Source organism: Rhinoraja longicauda, chromosome 31 (assembly GCF_053455715.1).
Source record: "Rhinoraja longicauda isolate Sanriku21f chromosome 31, sRhiLon1.1, whole genome shotgun sequence".
NCBI classification, from domain to species: domain Eukaryota; kingdom Metazoa; phylum Chordata; class Chondrichthyes; order Rajiformes; family Arhynchobatidae; genus Rhinoraja; species Rhinoraja longicauda.
The window spans coordinates 7,862,073-7,876,181 of record NC_135983.1 but is presented as its reverse complement, the minus strand read 5'-3'; the positions used below and the strand labels follow the sequence as shown (position 1 = coordinate 7,876,181).

The 14,109-nt window shown below is 50.2% G+C and overlaps 1 protein-coding gene across 3 annotated transcripts in view; it reads left to right on the top strand.

Annotated features, from left to right (window-relative positions):
* LOC144608392 (serine/threonine-protein kinase Nek6-like) overlaps window positions 1–14,109 on the top strand; it is a 161,806-nt gene that overhangs the window by 45,462 nt on the left and 102,235 nt on the right. For all 3 annotated transcript variants that reach the window (XM_078426106.1, XM_078426107.1, XM_078426105.1), the window contains exon 2: window positions 154–285. In XM_078426106.1, coding sequence (XP_078282232.1) covers window positions 193–285 — 93 coding nt within the window. In that variant the 5' untranslated portion in view covers window positions 154–192. The remainder of the gene's footprint in view (window positions 1–153; window positions 286–14,109) is intronic.

Genomic DNA, 14,109 nt, shown 5'->3' with positions numbered 1-14,109 from the left:
GGGGGGTGGGGGTGGGAGGTGGGGTGGGGGGGGGGGGGGTGGGAGGTGGGGTGGGGGGGGGATTGGATTAAAAAACCAAATGAGTTGAGAATTCATCCTTGCTGCCTTTTTCTGCTTGGCAAAGGTTTAACTGGCTGGTATTTCCACACACAGGGTATCGAAGGCGGCTTCTCCTCATGGTGTCATGGTAGGATGGAGGAACAACAGAACCACCATTCACTTCCTCTGGAGGACCAGCACAAGTTCCTCTACACGCCGGGCTCACCGTGTCCGCAGGTGAACCAGGTAGGTTCAGCTTCTCCGCCCAGCATCCCTGCCTGCCGCGCAAGGCCCATCCCTGCCAGGGTCCCTGACCAACTGTTGCACTGGCTGTAACAAACAGCCCCGAAGGACGGGGTTGGTAGTCAGGGGAGGGGGCGGTGGTGAGGGGGGAAGGCAATGTTTAAAGAGGACGTGGTCGGCAATGGAGCATCAGGAGAATGGGATTGAGAGGGAAAAATAGATCAGCCTTGTTCGAATAGTGGAGCAGACCCGATGGGCCGAATGGCCTAATTCTGCTCCTATGTCGGTCTGCGGTCTTATGGAGTATAGGATTCACCGGCTACATAGAGCATTAAACGTGGCACAGTACGGAACAGGAACAGGCCGGGGTAGGAGCTGCTTTACATCCTCGTCATCCACCCTGGGTAGACAATAGACAATAGGTGCAGGAGTAGGCCATTCGGCCCTTCGAGCCAGCACCGCCATTCAATCTGATCATGGCTGATCATTCTCAATCAGTACCCCCTCCTGCCTTCTCCCCATACCCCCTGACTCCGCTATCCTTAAGAGCTCTATCTAGCTCTCTCTTGAATGCATTCAGAGAATTGGCCTCCACTGCCTTCTGAGGCAGTGAATTCCACAGATTCACAACTCTCTGACTGAAAAAGTTTTTCCTCATCTCTGTTCTAAATGGCCTACCCCTTATTCTTAAACTGTGGCCCCTGGTTCTGGACTCCCCCAACATTGGGAACATGTTTCCTGCCTCTAACGTGTCCAACCCCTTAATAATCTTATACGTTTCGATAAGATCTCCTCTCATCCTTCTAAATTCCAGTGTATACAAGCCTAGTCGCTCCAGTCTTTCAACAAATGACGGTCCCGCCATTCCGGGAATTAACCTAGTAAACCTACGCTGCACGCCCTCAATAGCAAGAATATCCTTCCTCAAATTTGGAGCCTGCTGAGGAAATGTAGTGAGAGGGTCATACAGTATGGATTAAGGCCCTACGACCCACTTGGGTCCATGCCTACCATTAAGAACTCAGATTCACTGATCTGACCCAGATCTGAAAGGTTTAGTTTTAGTTTAGTTTAGATTATCGGCAGGTGTACCGTGGTACAGAGAAAACCTTTTTTGTTGCGTGCTATCCAGTCAACGGAAGGACTGTACGTGATCACAATCCAGCCGTGGATTGTGTACAGATGCAGGATAAAGGGAATAATGTTTAGTGCAAGATAAAGTCCAGGAAAGTCCGATTAAAGATAGTCCTAGGGTCTCCAATGGGGCAGATGGCACCTCAGGGCCGCTCTCTAGTTGTTGGTCGAATGGTTCAGTTGCCTGATGACTGCTGATGAAGAAACTGTCCCTGAATCTGGAGCTGTGCGTTTTCACACTTCTGTACCTCTTGCCCGATGGGAGAGGGGAGAAGAGGGGGAGTGACCGGGCAGAGACTCGTCCTTGATCGTGCTGGTGGCCTTGCCGAGGCAGCGTGAAGTGTAAATAGGGTGAGTGGAAGGGGGGTCGGGTTGTCTGATGGCCTGGGCTGCGTCCACAATTCTCTGCGATTTCTTGTGGTCTTGGATGGAGCTGTGCCCAAAACCTGCGGTGATGTATCCTGATAAGATGGCGCGACTGCAGAGGTTGGTGAGGGTTATTGGGGACATGCCAAACGTCCTGAGCCTTCTGAGGAAGTGGAGGCGTTGGTGTGGTTTCTTGGCCATTTCTTTTGATGTGGGTGACCCAGGACGGGTTGCTGGTGATATGTACTCCTAGTAAGCCATCTCTACTTCAGCGCCATCATTTGTATCGCATCATCTCTGTTAGAGGTGCCAGCTGGTCTCAGCTGGTGTAAAGGCATTGAAGGAGCACGAGGCCTCCTGGGGCGATCACTTAGTGATCACTAGGGGCGGCACGGTGGCGCAGCGGTAGAGTTGCTGCCTGACAGCACCAAAGACACGGGTTCGATCCTGACTAAGGGTGCTATAAGAAAATAACTGCAGATGCTGGTACAAATCGAAGGTATTTATTCACAAAATGCTGGAGTAACTCAGCAGGTCAGGCAGCATCTCAGGGGAGAAGGTTGTAAGAAAATAACTGCAGATGCTGGTACAAATCGAAGGTATTTATTCACAAAATGCTGGAGTAACTCAGCAGGTCAGGCAAAATCTCAGGAACTGACTACGGGTGCTGTCTGTCCAGAGTTTGTGTGTTGGCTTTTACTCCGTGTTGCTCCAGTTTCCCTCCCACACTCCACAGACGTGCGGGTTTGTAGGCTAATTTGTTTCTGTACATTGTAAACTGTCCCGAGTGTGTAGGATAGTGCTAGTGTGATCGCTGGTCGGCACGGACTCGGTGGTCTGGAAGGCCTGTTTCTGTGGTGTATCTCAGAAGTCTAATCAAGGATAGGAATCTGCTCCAAGTCAAGTCAAATTTATTTGTCACATACACATACACGATGTGCAGTGAAATGAAAGTGGCAATGCCTGCGGGTTGTGCACAAAAAGAATTACAGTTACAGCATATAAATAAAGTTAATAAGTTACTATTAGTGTCGACAAAAATTTAGTCTCTGGGGTTATAAAAGTTGACAGTCCTGATGGCCTGTGGGAAGAAGCTCCGTCTCATCCTCTCCGTTTTCGCAGCGTGACAGCGGAGGCGTTTGCCTGATCGTAGCATCTGGAACAGTCCGTTACTGGGGTGGCAGGGGTCCCTCATGATCTTGCTTGCTCTGGATCTGCACCTCCTGATGTATAGGTCCTGCAGGGGGACGAGTGTAGTTCCCATGGTGCGTTCTGCCGAACGCACTACTCTCTGCAGGGCCATCCTGTCCTGGGCAGAGCTGTTCCCAAACCAGACTGTAATGTTGCCGGACAGGATGCTCTCTACAGCCCCAGAGTAGAAGCAATGAAGGATCCTCAGAGACACTCTGAATTTCCTCAGTTGTCTAAGGTGGTAAAGGCGCTGCTTAGCCTTACCCACCAGTGCGGCAATGTGTGTTGCCCACGTCAGATCCTCTGCGATGCGGACTCCCAAGTATTTAAAACTGCTCACCCTATCCACAGTAGACCCATTTATCTCCAGTGGCGTGTACGTCCTTGGATGTTTAGCCCTTCTGAAGTCCACAATCAGCTCCTTTGTTTTAGTGACATTCAAGAGGAGGCTATTGTCCTGACACCAGAGTGCCAGATCAGCCACCTCCTCCCGGTAGGCCTTCTCATCGTTGTTGGAGATCCGGCCCACCACCACAGTGTCATCAGCAAACTTGATGATAGAGTTTGAGCTGAACCTGGCCCCACAGTCATGTGTGTACAGGGAGTACAGTAGGGGGCTAAGGACGCAGCCCTGGGGGGATCCTATGTTCAGGGTGAGGGAGCTAGATGTGTGTTCCCCCATCCTGACCACTTGGGGCCTGGCAGTGAGAAAGTCCAGGACCCAGGCACACAGAGGGGTGCTAAGCCCCAGTTCCAGCAGCTTCTCAACCAATGATATTTATTGAGAGATAAACAATGACCAAACACCAGGAACGCTCCCCCCTTGCCTTCAAAGTAGCATCACTTCTGGTATCAGACTCCTGTGCAGTTAGAGTCATACAGCGTGCAAACAGGCTCTTTGGCCCAACTTGTCCACACCAGCCACCATGTCCCAGCTCCACTAGTCCCACCTGCCCGTGCTTGGCCCATATCCTTCCAAACCTATCCTATCCATGTAACTGTCTAATTGTTTCGTAAACGTTGGGATAAATCCCTACCTCAACTACCTCCTCTGGCAGCTTGTTCCAAACACCCAGCACCCTTTGTGTGAAAAAGCTGCCCCTCAGATTCATAAGATCATAAGTGGCCATTCGGCCCATCACTCCGCCATTTAATCATAGCTGATCTATCTTTCCCTCCTAACCCCATTCTCTTGCCTTCTCCCCATAACCTCTGACACCTGTACTAATCCAAAATCTATCTATCTCTGCCTTAATAATATCGATTGAATTGGTCTCCACAGCCTTCTGTTGATTCCTATTAAATCTTTTCCCCTGACGCTTAAACCTATGTCCTCTGGTTCTCGATTCACCTACTCTGGGCATGAGACTCTGTGCATCTACCCGATCTATTCCTCTCATGATTTTATACACCTCTATAAGCTCACCCTCCAATCCTCCTGCGTTCCAAGGAATTGAGTCCCAACCTACTCAACCTCTCCCTATAGCTCAGACCGTCTAGCCCTGGCAACATCCTCGTAAATCTTCTCTGTACTCTTTCCAGCTTGACAACATCTTTCCTATAACATGGAGCCCAGAACTGAATACAGTTCTCCCATAAGTTCGGGTGTAGCCCTGATCTTTCAACCTACCTCTTTGCAGAACTTGCAGTTTTTCTTTTCTATAACGCTCTCTATAACTGTAATAGTACAACACAGTAACGTCATACTCTGCAGTCGGGCATTTTTCTCTTTGCACTACCTGTTATATGTGTGCGTGGCTGGATTGTATTCAGGTGCAGTGTGAAAAGGTATTTCTGGGAGTTGATGGCACTGGGTATTTTCCATTCACTGAGGGATGTGAAGATGCCTGACTGATGGTCGGACATTGATGCTCAGATATCCCTTCCAGTGTTCAACCTCCACCTCTACCACCTCCACCTCCACCTCTACTGTATCCTACTCCCTCACCCCTCCAACCTGTCCTCCACTCCGGGAAACAGGCAGCGCCAATATGTCTTCTCTTGAGGGAAACGCTTCCTAGAAACATAGAAAATAGCCAGCACCCCCATTCAATATTATCATGGCTGACCATCCAAAATCAATACGCCATTCCTGCTTTCTCCCCATATTTCTTGATTCCGTTAGCCTTAAGAGCTATATCTAACTCTCTCTTGAATACATCCAGTGAATTGGCCTCCACTGCCTTCTGTGGCAGAGAATTCCACAGATTCCCAACTCTGGGTGAAAAAGTATTTCCTCATCTCGGTCCTAAATGGCCTACCCCTTATTCTTAAACTGTGCCCCCTGGTTCTGGACTCCTCCAACATGGGGAACATTTTTCCTGCATCCAGCCTGTCCAATCCCTTAAGAATGTTATATGTTCCTGAGGATTATTTTCCTGGAACATCTCCTACGTTGACTTTATCGCACAGTGGCACAGCGTTAGAGTTGCCCCCTTACAACACCAGCCACTCCGGTTCCATCCTGACCACGGGTGCTGTCTGTACAGAGTTTGTACCTTCTCCCTGTGACTGCGTGGGGTTTCTCCGGTTTCTTCCCACACACCAAAGAGGGGCAGGTTTGTAGGCTAATTGGCTTCAGTAAAATTGTAGATTGTCCCTAGTGTGTAGGATAGCGCTCGTGTAGGAGGTTATCATCGGTTGGCATGGGCTCTGTGGCCCTGTTTCTGCCCTTAATCTCTGTAGTGTAAAGCACTGCACTAGAACAGGTCCTTCGGGCCACAATGCATGTGCCGAACATAATGCCAAGTTAACCCAATCGTCTCTGCCTGCACGTGATCCATATCCCACCATTCCCTGCATATCCATGTGCTTATCTGAAAGCTTCTTAAACGCCACTGCCATATCTCTCTTCACCACTGCCCCTGGCAGCATCTTCCAGGCACCCACCTCCCTGTGTAAACATAAACTTGCCCTGCACACCTTTAAAATGTGCCCCTCTCACTTTAAAGCTATGCCCTTAGTGTTTGGCATGTCCACTCTGGGAAAAAGGTTTCTCACTGTCTACCCTATCTCTCACTCTCATAATTCTAGTTACTTCTATCAGGTTCCCCCAACCTCCGACACTTCGGGGGGAAACAATCCCAGTTTGTCCAACCACTCCTTGTAGCTAATGCCCTCTAATCCAAGCATTGCTACCCTCGAACGGCTAACGCCCTCTAACCCAAGCGGCACATCTCTTCTGCACCCTTTCCAAAGGGGCGATCGGAACTGCACGTTACACTCCAAATGCGACCCGACCAAAGTTCTGTAAGGCTACAACACCACTTCCTGACTGAGTATACTTTTAGTTCAGTTTAGGGATACGACACGGAAACAGGCCATTCAATCCGCCATTCCATCCACCATGGCTGATCTATCTCTCCCTCCTAACCCCATTCCCCTGCCCTCCCCATAACCCCTGCCATTCCGTACTCATCTAAGAATCTATCTACCTCTGCCTTAAAAATGTCCATTGACCGACTCCACAGCCTTCTGTGGCAAAGGATTCCACAGATTCACCACCCTCTGACTAAAGAAATACTTCCTAAAGGGCGGTCACGGTGGCGCAGCGCTAGAGTTGCTGCCTTACAGCGAATGCAGCGCCGGAGACTCAGGTTCGATCCTGTACGGAGTTTGTACGTTCTCCCCGTGACCTGCGTGGGTTTTCTCCGAGATCTTCGGTTTCCTCCCACACTCCAAAGACGTACAGGTATGTAGGTTAATTGGCTGGGCAAATGTAAAAATTGTCCCTAGTGGGTGTAGGATAGTGTTAGTGTGCGGGGATCGCTGGGCGGCGCGGACCCGGTGGGCCGAAGGGCCTGTTTCTGCGCTGTATCTCTAAATCTAGAAAAAAAAATCTAAACGTCCTTTAATTCTGAGGCTATGATCTCTAGTCCTGGACTGTCCAACTAGTGGAAACACCCTCTCCACGTCCACTGTATCCAAGCCTTTCACTATTCTGTACGTTTCAGTGAGGTCCCCCCCCTCGTTCTTCTAAACTTTGAATGCTTTAGGCCCTTGCACAATTCCTCCAGCCAATGACTTCATGCTCTGAGTACGCAGGATTTCCCCTTCCTGGTAAAGATGCAGGCAGGGAGAGCACCGATGAGTAACGCATGTAGACCGGCTGTGTGTGCGGTGGGGCTATTTTAGAGACTTTAGTTTAGTTAGTTGTCACGTGCACCGAGGTACAGTCAATAGCTTTTTGTTGCGCGGTGACCAGGCAGCGGAAAGACGACACACGATTACAAATCGAGCCGCCCACAGTGTACAGATAGACGATGAAGGGAATAATGTTTAGTGCAAGATAAAGGCGGCACGGTGGCGCAGCGGTAGAGTTGCTGCCTTACAGCGAATGCAGCGCCGGAGACTCGGGTTCGATCTTGACTACGGGCGCCGTCTGTACGGAGTTTGCACGTTCTCCCCGTGACCTGCGTGGGTTTTCCCCAGGTGCTCCGGTTTCCTCCCACACTCCAAAGACGTACAGGTATGTAGGTTAATTGACTGGGTAAATGTAAAAATAAAATTGTCCCTAGTGTGTGTAGGATAGTGTTAATGTGCGGGATCGCTGGGCGGTCGATAGTTACTTTTGTAACTTTGTCGGCACCAGACCCATGGCGACACTTGTGTACAGACGAGGTGAGGTCTGCTACGTGATTTAAGTGGGTTGTGTGCAAAACAAAGCATTTCACTGTAGCTCTTCTTCTTAAGCCCTTTGCTCCTCTAGGGAGCATAGGCCATTGACGAATATCCTCCAGCTCAGTCGGCTGTTGGCGTTTTTGTCGAGATCTCCCCAGTTGAGCCCACTCCCAGACATTTGTGCCTGGACACCCCTTCTCCAGCTGTTCCTGTTTTCCTTTTTCCTTGGGGGCTCCATTTCAGGGCTTGCCGGGTGATGTTTGTGGCAGGTTTTCTGAGGGTGTGTCCAGTCCAACTCCATTTTCTCCTTCGAATTTGTAAGTCAATGGGATCCTGGCTTGTTCTTTCCCACAGGTCCACGTTGCTTACTTACTCCTCCAGATGTTTAGTATTCTCCTGAGGCAGGTGTTCATGATTGTTTGCAGCCTGTTTGTTGTGTGTTTTGTTGTTCTCCATGTCTCTGATCCATACAGCATTACCTGCTTCACATTTGAGTTAAAGATGCGTATTTTGGTATTGATTGAGATGTGTTTTGAGCTCCAGATCTTCCTGAGCATGTTAAACACCGCCCTAGTCTTATTGATCCTGCTTTTTATGTCTGCATCTGCCCCTCCAGTGGAAGATGTGGTAGGGAGCTAGGTACACGTGACAATAAAGTATCGTTGAATAGTAGCTCTGGACCGCTCTCGAGTTGCTGGGAAGGATGATTCAGTTGCCTGATAACTGCTGGGAAGAAACTGTCCCTGAATCTGGAGGTGTGCGTTTTCACACTTCTGTACCCCTTGCCTGATGGGAGAGGGGAGAAGAGGGCGGGGTGAGACTGTACCAGGGTTTAGTTTAGTTTAGCTTATGTTTGTTTAGTTTATTTTTGTTTTTCTATGAGATGATTACACTCCGAGAATGATCCTGGTGGGGGCGATTGGGTTAACGTATGATGAGAGTTTGATGGCACTGGGCCTGTACTCGCTGGAGTTTAGTAGAATAATGGGGGACCTCATTGAGACTCGCAGTATAGTGAAAGGACAGAGTAGATGCGGAGAGGATGCCTCCAGTAACGGGAGAGTCTAGGACCAGAGGGCACAACCTCAGAATAAAAGGTCGTACCTTTAGAAAGAGGATGAGGAGGAATTTCTTTAGCCAGAGGGTGGTGAATCTGTGGAACTCATTGCACAGATTCAATTCATGTGACAATAAAGTCTAATGGAATCATATGAATAGCAGCTCAAGACCGCTCTCGAGTTGTTGGTAGGATGGTTCAGTCGCCTGATAACAGCTGGGCAGAGACTATTCCAATGACCATTAACGGTTTACCATCAAATGAACTAGTAGTGATCACGTTTCCCAATAACAACCGCACTGTCCCTTTGTTTCAGTGATTGTTCATAATTTCAAAGTCTTTGATAGAATTAAAATAAACCCTGCAATTCCCTTTATTAAACAAGCATCAGTTCTGATCAGGCATCTTGACTCGGGCACCATTGGCTGGAGGCACATTCATAACAGCGACACTGCTGTTAAATGTAGGAAGCCGACACTTCAGTCAGTCTGAAGAAGGGTCCCGACCCGAAACGTCGCCTGTCCACCCCCTCCACAGATGCCGTCTGACCCGCTGAGTTACTCCAGCACTTTGTGTTTTGCTCAAGATTCCAGCATCTGCAGTTCCCTCTGTGCACTCTTCTCCTTCTGCTGTTGAACAGCTGAACAAGCCATTCAGCGCATTTAGAGTCAGGTAGCCGTAGAGTTAAACAGCAGGGAAGCTGGTCGCTCGGCCCACCGAGTGCATCCACACTGACCATCATGCACCCAGTTACACACTAATCCCTCCCTGACCCATTTTACTCTCCTCACATTCCCCCATCAACTCCCCGCAGATGCTTCCACCCGCCTTAACCCCAGGGACAGTTTCACCTCCACCTAGTACCCTTCCAAACCGCACGTCTTCGGGAAGTTGGGAGGAAACTGGAGCACCCTGAGGAAACCCATGCGGTGATGGGGAGAACGCGCGATCTTGTACGCACGCACACGCACGCACGCACGCACGCACGCACACACAAACACCCACCCCCGCTACCTTCCTGGCCCATGTACCAAACAATCCAAGCTTTACTGAAAAGGGCAGTTCTTGGCTTGAGTACAGCAAGTTATCCCTAAAACGTTTTTGTACCATATTGCCTTTCCAGCAGCAGCCAGTAAAGCTGAGTCTTGACGCCAGTTATTTGGCTACTGTCTTGGCTGACTCACTTAATTTGCATAGATAGATTCACAATGAGCTGGTAATTCGCTCCAGTGGAAAACCTTTTAATGCTTACACAGACGTAAATTTGAGCGCCTCATTTCAAAACGGCGTGTAAAACAATAACAAAAAACAACAAAAAGAGTGAAGTGTAGATGGAGTCGATGGAATGGAATGGAATGGTTCGTGTGATGGTCTGGGCTGCGTCCACAATTCTCTGCAATTTCTTGCGGCCTTGGATGGAGCTGTTCCCAAACCGTGCTGCAATGCATCCCGTAAAACGCTTTCCGCGGCGCATCTGTAGAAGTTGGTGAGAGTTGTTGGGGGGATGGAGCTATTGCCTGTGAAGGGGAACGAGTGAGAGCCTCATTGTTCCGTTTCCCATCCGATGCATGTGCCAAGTAAACGCTCTAGCCCCGTGAATGGGAGCGTGGAGTTTGCACGCCCACCCCCCACCTGCGGCCACGTGGGTTTCCTCGGGGTGCTCCGGTTTCCTCCCACCACCCAAAGACGTGCGGGTCGATTGGATAATTGGCAAATTGTCCTTCACGCGTGGAGTGAGTGGGGGAATCTGTGGACGGGGAGATTTGTAAAGACGTGGATGAGCAGAGGATACGGGTAGCTTGGTGCTTGCTGCTCAGTGCGGATGGTGGAGGAACGGGAGCTGCTTCAAAGCTGTACCACTGTTGCGATTTAAAAACGGGTGAGTAAAGTGAGATTGGGGTGTCACCTTTACAGTGGAGGGATTGAAGATGGTCCTTTTCACAGAGACGGAAAGGAAGGTGTTCTAGTGACGGGGGGGGGGGGGGGGGGGGCAAGTACGAGGGCAGCGCAGTGGCACAGCAGTAGAGCTGCTGCCTTACAGCGCTGCACACCCGAGTTCGATCCAGACTATGGCCGCTGTCTGTACGGAGTTCGTGCCCTGTGACCGCGTGGGTTTTATCCGGATGCTCCGGTTTTCCTCCCTCATCCTAAAGATGTGCAGGTTAATTGGCTTCTGTAAATGGTCCCAAGTGTGCAGGTTAGATTTTAGATTTTTAGATTTAGAGATACAGCACGGAAACAGGCCCTTCGGCCCACCGAGTCCGCGCCGCCCAGTGATCCCCGCACACTAACACTATCCTACACACACTAGGGACAATTTTTACATTTTACCCAGTCAATTAACCTACATACCTGTACGTCTTTGGAGTGCGGGAGGAAACCGAAGATCTCGGAGAAAACCCACGCAGGTCACGGGGAGAACGTACAAACTCCGTACAGACGGCACCCGTAGTCAGGATCGAACCTGAGTCTCCGGCCCTGCATTCGCTGTAAGGCAACAACTCTACCGTTGTGCCGCTGAGCTAGTAGAGGGGAGGGGGTGGGGGGAGGAATCACTGGTCTGCACGGACTCGATGGGCCAGACGGCCTGTTTCCACACTGCAAGTCTAAAGTAAAAATAAAGTGAAATTAGGAAGTGGCCTTTCATCATGTGGAAGGATTGTAGGTGATAACTTAGTACAGAGATAGAAAGAACGGACCGACTTTGCCAGATGTGGGTTCTTGACCGGCCCATCTCACCCATGCCCATTCACACCCACACTGGTCTCTCTAGCTCTGACCACGTGACACACTGTGGGGAGCAGGAGTGTGGGAGCAGATACATGAGGTAGGGAAACAAACTGCAGACGCTGGTTTAAATCGAAGGTAGACACAAAAAGCTGGCGTAACTCAGCGGGGCAGGCAGCAACTCGGGAGAGAAGGAATGGGTGACGTTTCGGGTCGAGACCTTTCCTCAGACTGATGTCAAGGGAGGGGGTGGACAAAGAATGGATGTATAAGAAAATAACTGCAGATGCTGGTACAAATCGATTTATTCACAAAATGCTGGAGTAACTCAGCAGGTCAGGCAGCATCTCGGGAGAGAAGGAATGGGTGACGTTTCGGGTCGAGACCCTTCCTGAGACTGATGTCAGGGGGGCGGGACAAAGGAAGGATATAGGTGGAGACAGGAAGATAGAGGGAGATCTGGGAAGGAGGAGGGGAAGAGAGGGACAGAGGAGCTATCTAAAGTTAGAGAAGTCAATGTTCATACCGCTGGGCTGTAAGCTCCCCCAAGCGAAATATGAGGTGCTGCTCCTCCAATTTGCGGTGGGCCTCACTATGACAATGGAGGAGGCCCATGACAGAAAGGTCAGACTGGGAGTGGGAGGGGGAGTTGAAGTGCTGAGCCATCGGGAGATCAGGTTGGTTAAGGCGGACTGAGCGAAGGTGTTGGGCGAAACGATTGCCGAGCCTGCGTTTGGTCTCGCCGATGTAGAGAAGTTGACATCTGGAACAGCGGATACAATAGATGAGGTTGGAGGAGGTGCAGGTGAACCTCTGCCTCACTTGGAAAGACTGTTTGGGTCCTTGGATGGAGTGGAGTTTGTCGATGGATATAATGGGTGTTGGAGTGTTGACCAAGAGTCAAGAGAGTCGGAGAGTTTGCTTCTCATTTGTGGACAATGGAACAATGAGATTCTTACTTGCTGAAGAAGGGTCTCGACCCGAAACGTCACCCATTCCTTCTCTCCCGAGATGCTGCCTGACCTGCTGAGTTACTCCAGCATTTTGTGAATAAATACCTTCGATTTGTACCAGCATCTGCAGTTATTTTCTTACACTTCTTACTTGCTGCAGCATAATGGGGCCGTAAACGCGATCACATGCAGATAGTATATAATAATCAAAAATACAATCAATTAATAACCGTAGTACTAGGTAACCGGGGTCAAAAAAGAGCGTTCACGTCCTGTTTCTGCCAAACTTTCCACCACCACGCAGAAGAAGCACAAGACGCCTTTGCATGTGGATGCCGAGATACAGTACGGAAGCAGGCCCTTTGGCCCACTGAGTCCGTGCTGACCAACAATCGCCCCCGCACGCTAACGCCACCCGACACACCAGGGACAATTTTTCGATTTTTATTGACGTCAATTAATTTACAAATCCAAACATCATTAGAGTGTGGGAGGAAACTGGAGCACCTGGAGAAACCCCTCGGGGTCACCGGGAGAACGTACATACTCCGTGCAGACAGCGCCGTGGTCAAGATCAAAGCAGGGCCCCTGGTGCTGTAAGTGCAAGCAAAGACGTATTCAAGATTCAAGATTCAAAGATGTATTCAAGAGAGAGTTAGATTTAGCTCTTCGGGCTAACGGAATCAAGGGATGTGGGGAGAAAGCAGGAACGGGGCACTGATTTTGTTTATGATCAGCCACGATCGTTGTTGAATGGCGGTGCTGGCTCGAAGGGCCGAATGGCCTACTCCTGCACCTATTTTCTACGTTTCTAGAGAGAGAGGCCGTAGAAGTTCACGGTTGCTGAGGTTAGTGTTGTGTGGCGCTCAAGAGGCCTGATGGTCGCTGCGAAGCACTTCTTGAGCCTGCTGGTCACAGTTGTCAGGCTCCTGTCCCTTCTTCCAAACGGCAGGAGTGAACTGGGAGCGTGGCCAGGGTGGTGTGGTTCTTTGATGTCGTTGGCTGCCTTTTGGAAGCAACTCCTCCTGTAGATCCACTCGCGGAGGGGGGCGGCCAGTACTGGTGGTGGACCCAGGTGGGAGGTCAATGGGGCCCTCTCTCACTGCTCCCACTGTGTGGTCCCTGCTGCTCATAATGGGTGTTGGAGTGGTGACCAAGAGTCAAGAGAGTCGGAGAGTTTACTTCTCATTTGTGGACGATGGAACAATGATATTCTTACTTGCTGAGGAAGGGTCTCCCCTCTCCTGCCCTCCCTTCCCCTCTCCTGCCCTCCCTTCCCCTCTCCTGCCCTCCCTTCCCCTCTCCTGCCCTCCCTTCCCCTCTCCTGCCCTCCCTTCCCCTCTCCTGCCCTCCCTTCCCCTCTCCTGCCCTCTGACTCATGTCACCATCACTGAGAATAACCTCTCAGCACAGCGTATCAGCTCGGTGGCTGTTTAGAACGAGCTGCCAGAAGTGGTTGAGGCCAGGTGCAATAACAATGTTTGAAAAGACGTTTGGACAGGTTCACGGACAGGAAAGGTGTTAGGGAGCATTGGCCAAACATGGGTAAATGGTCTGAGTCTGAAGTTGGGTCTCGACCCAAAACGTCACCTTTCCTGCTGAGTTACTCCAATAGTATGTGTCTATCTCACGGATAAATGGTTTTTTAGTTTAGTTCAGAGATACAGTGAGAAACGGGCCCTTCGGCCGACCGACCAACGATCCCCGCACATTAACGCTATCCTACGCACGAGGGACAATTCACATTTATACAAAGCCAATTAACCCACAAACCTGTAC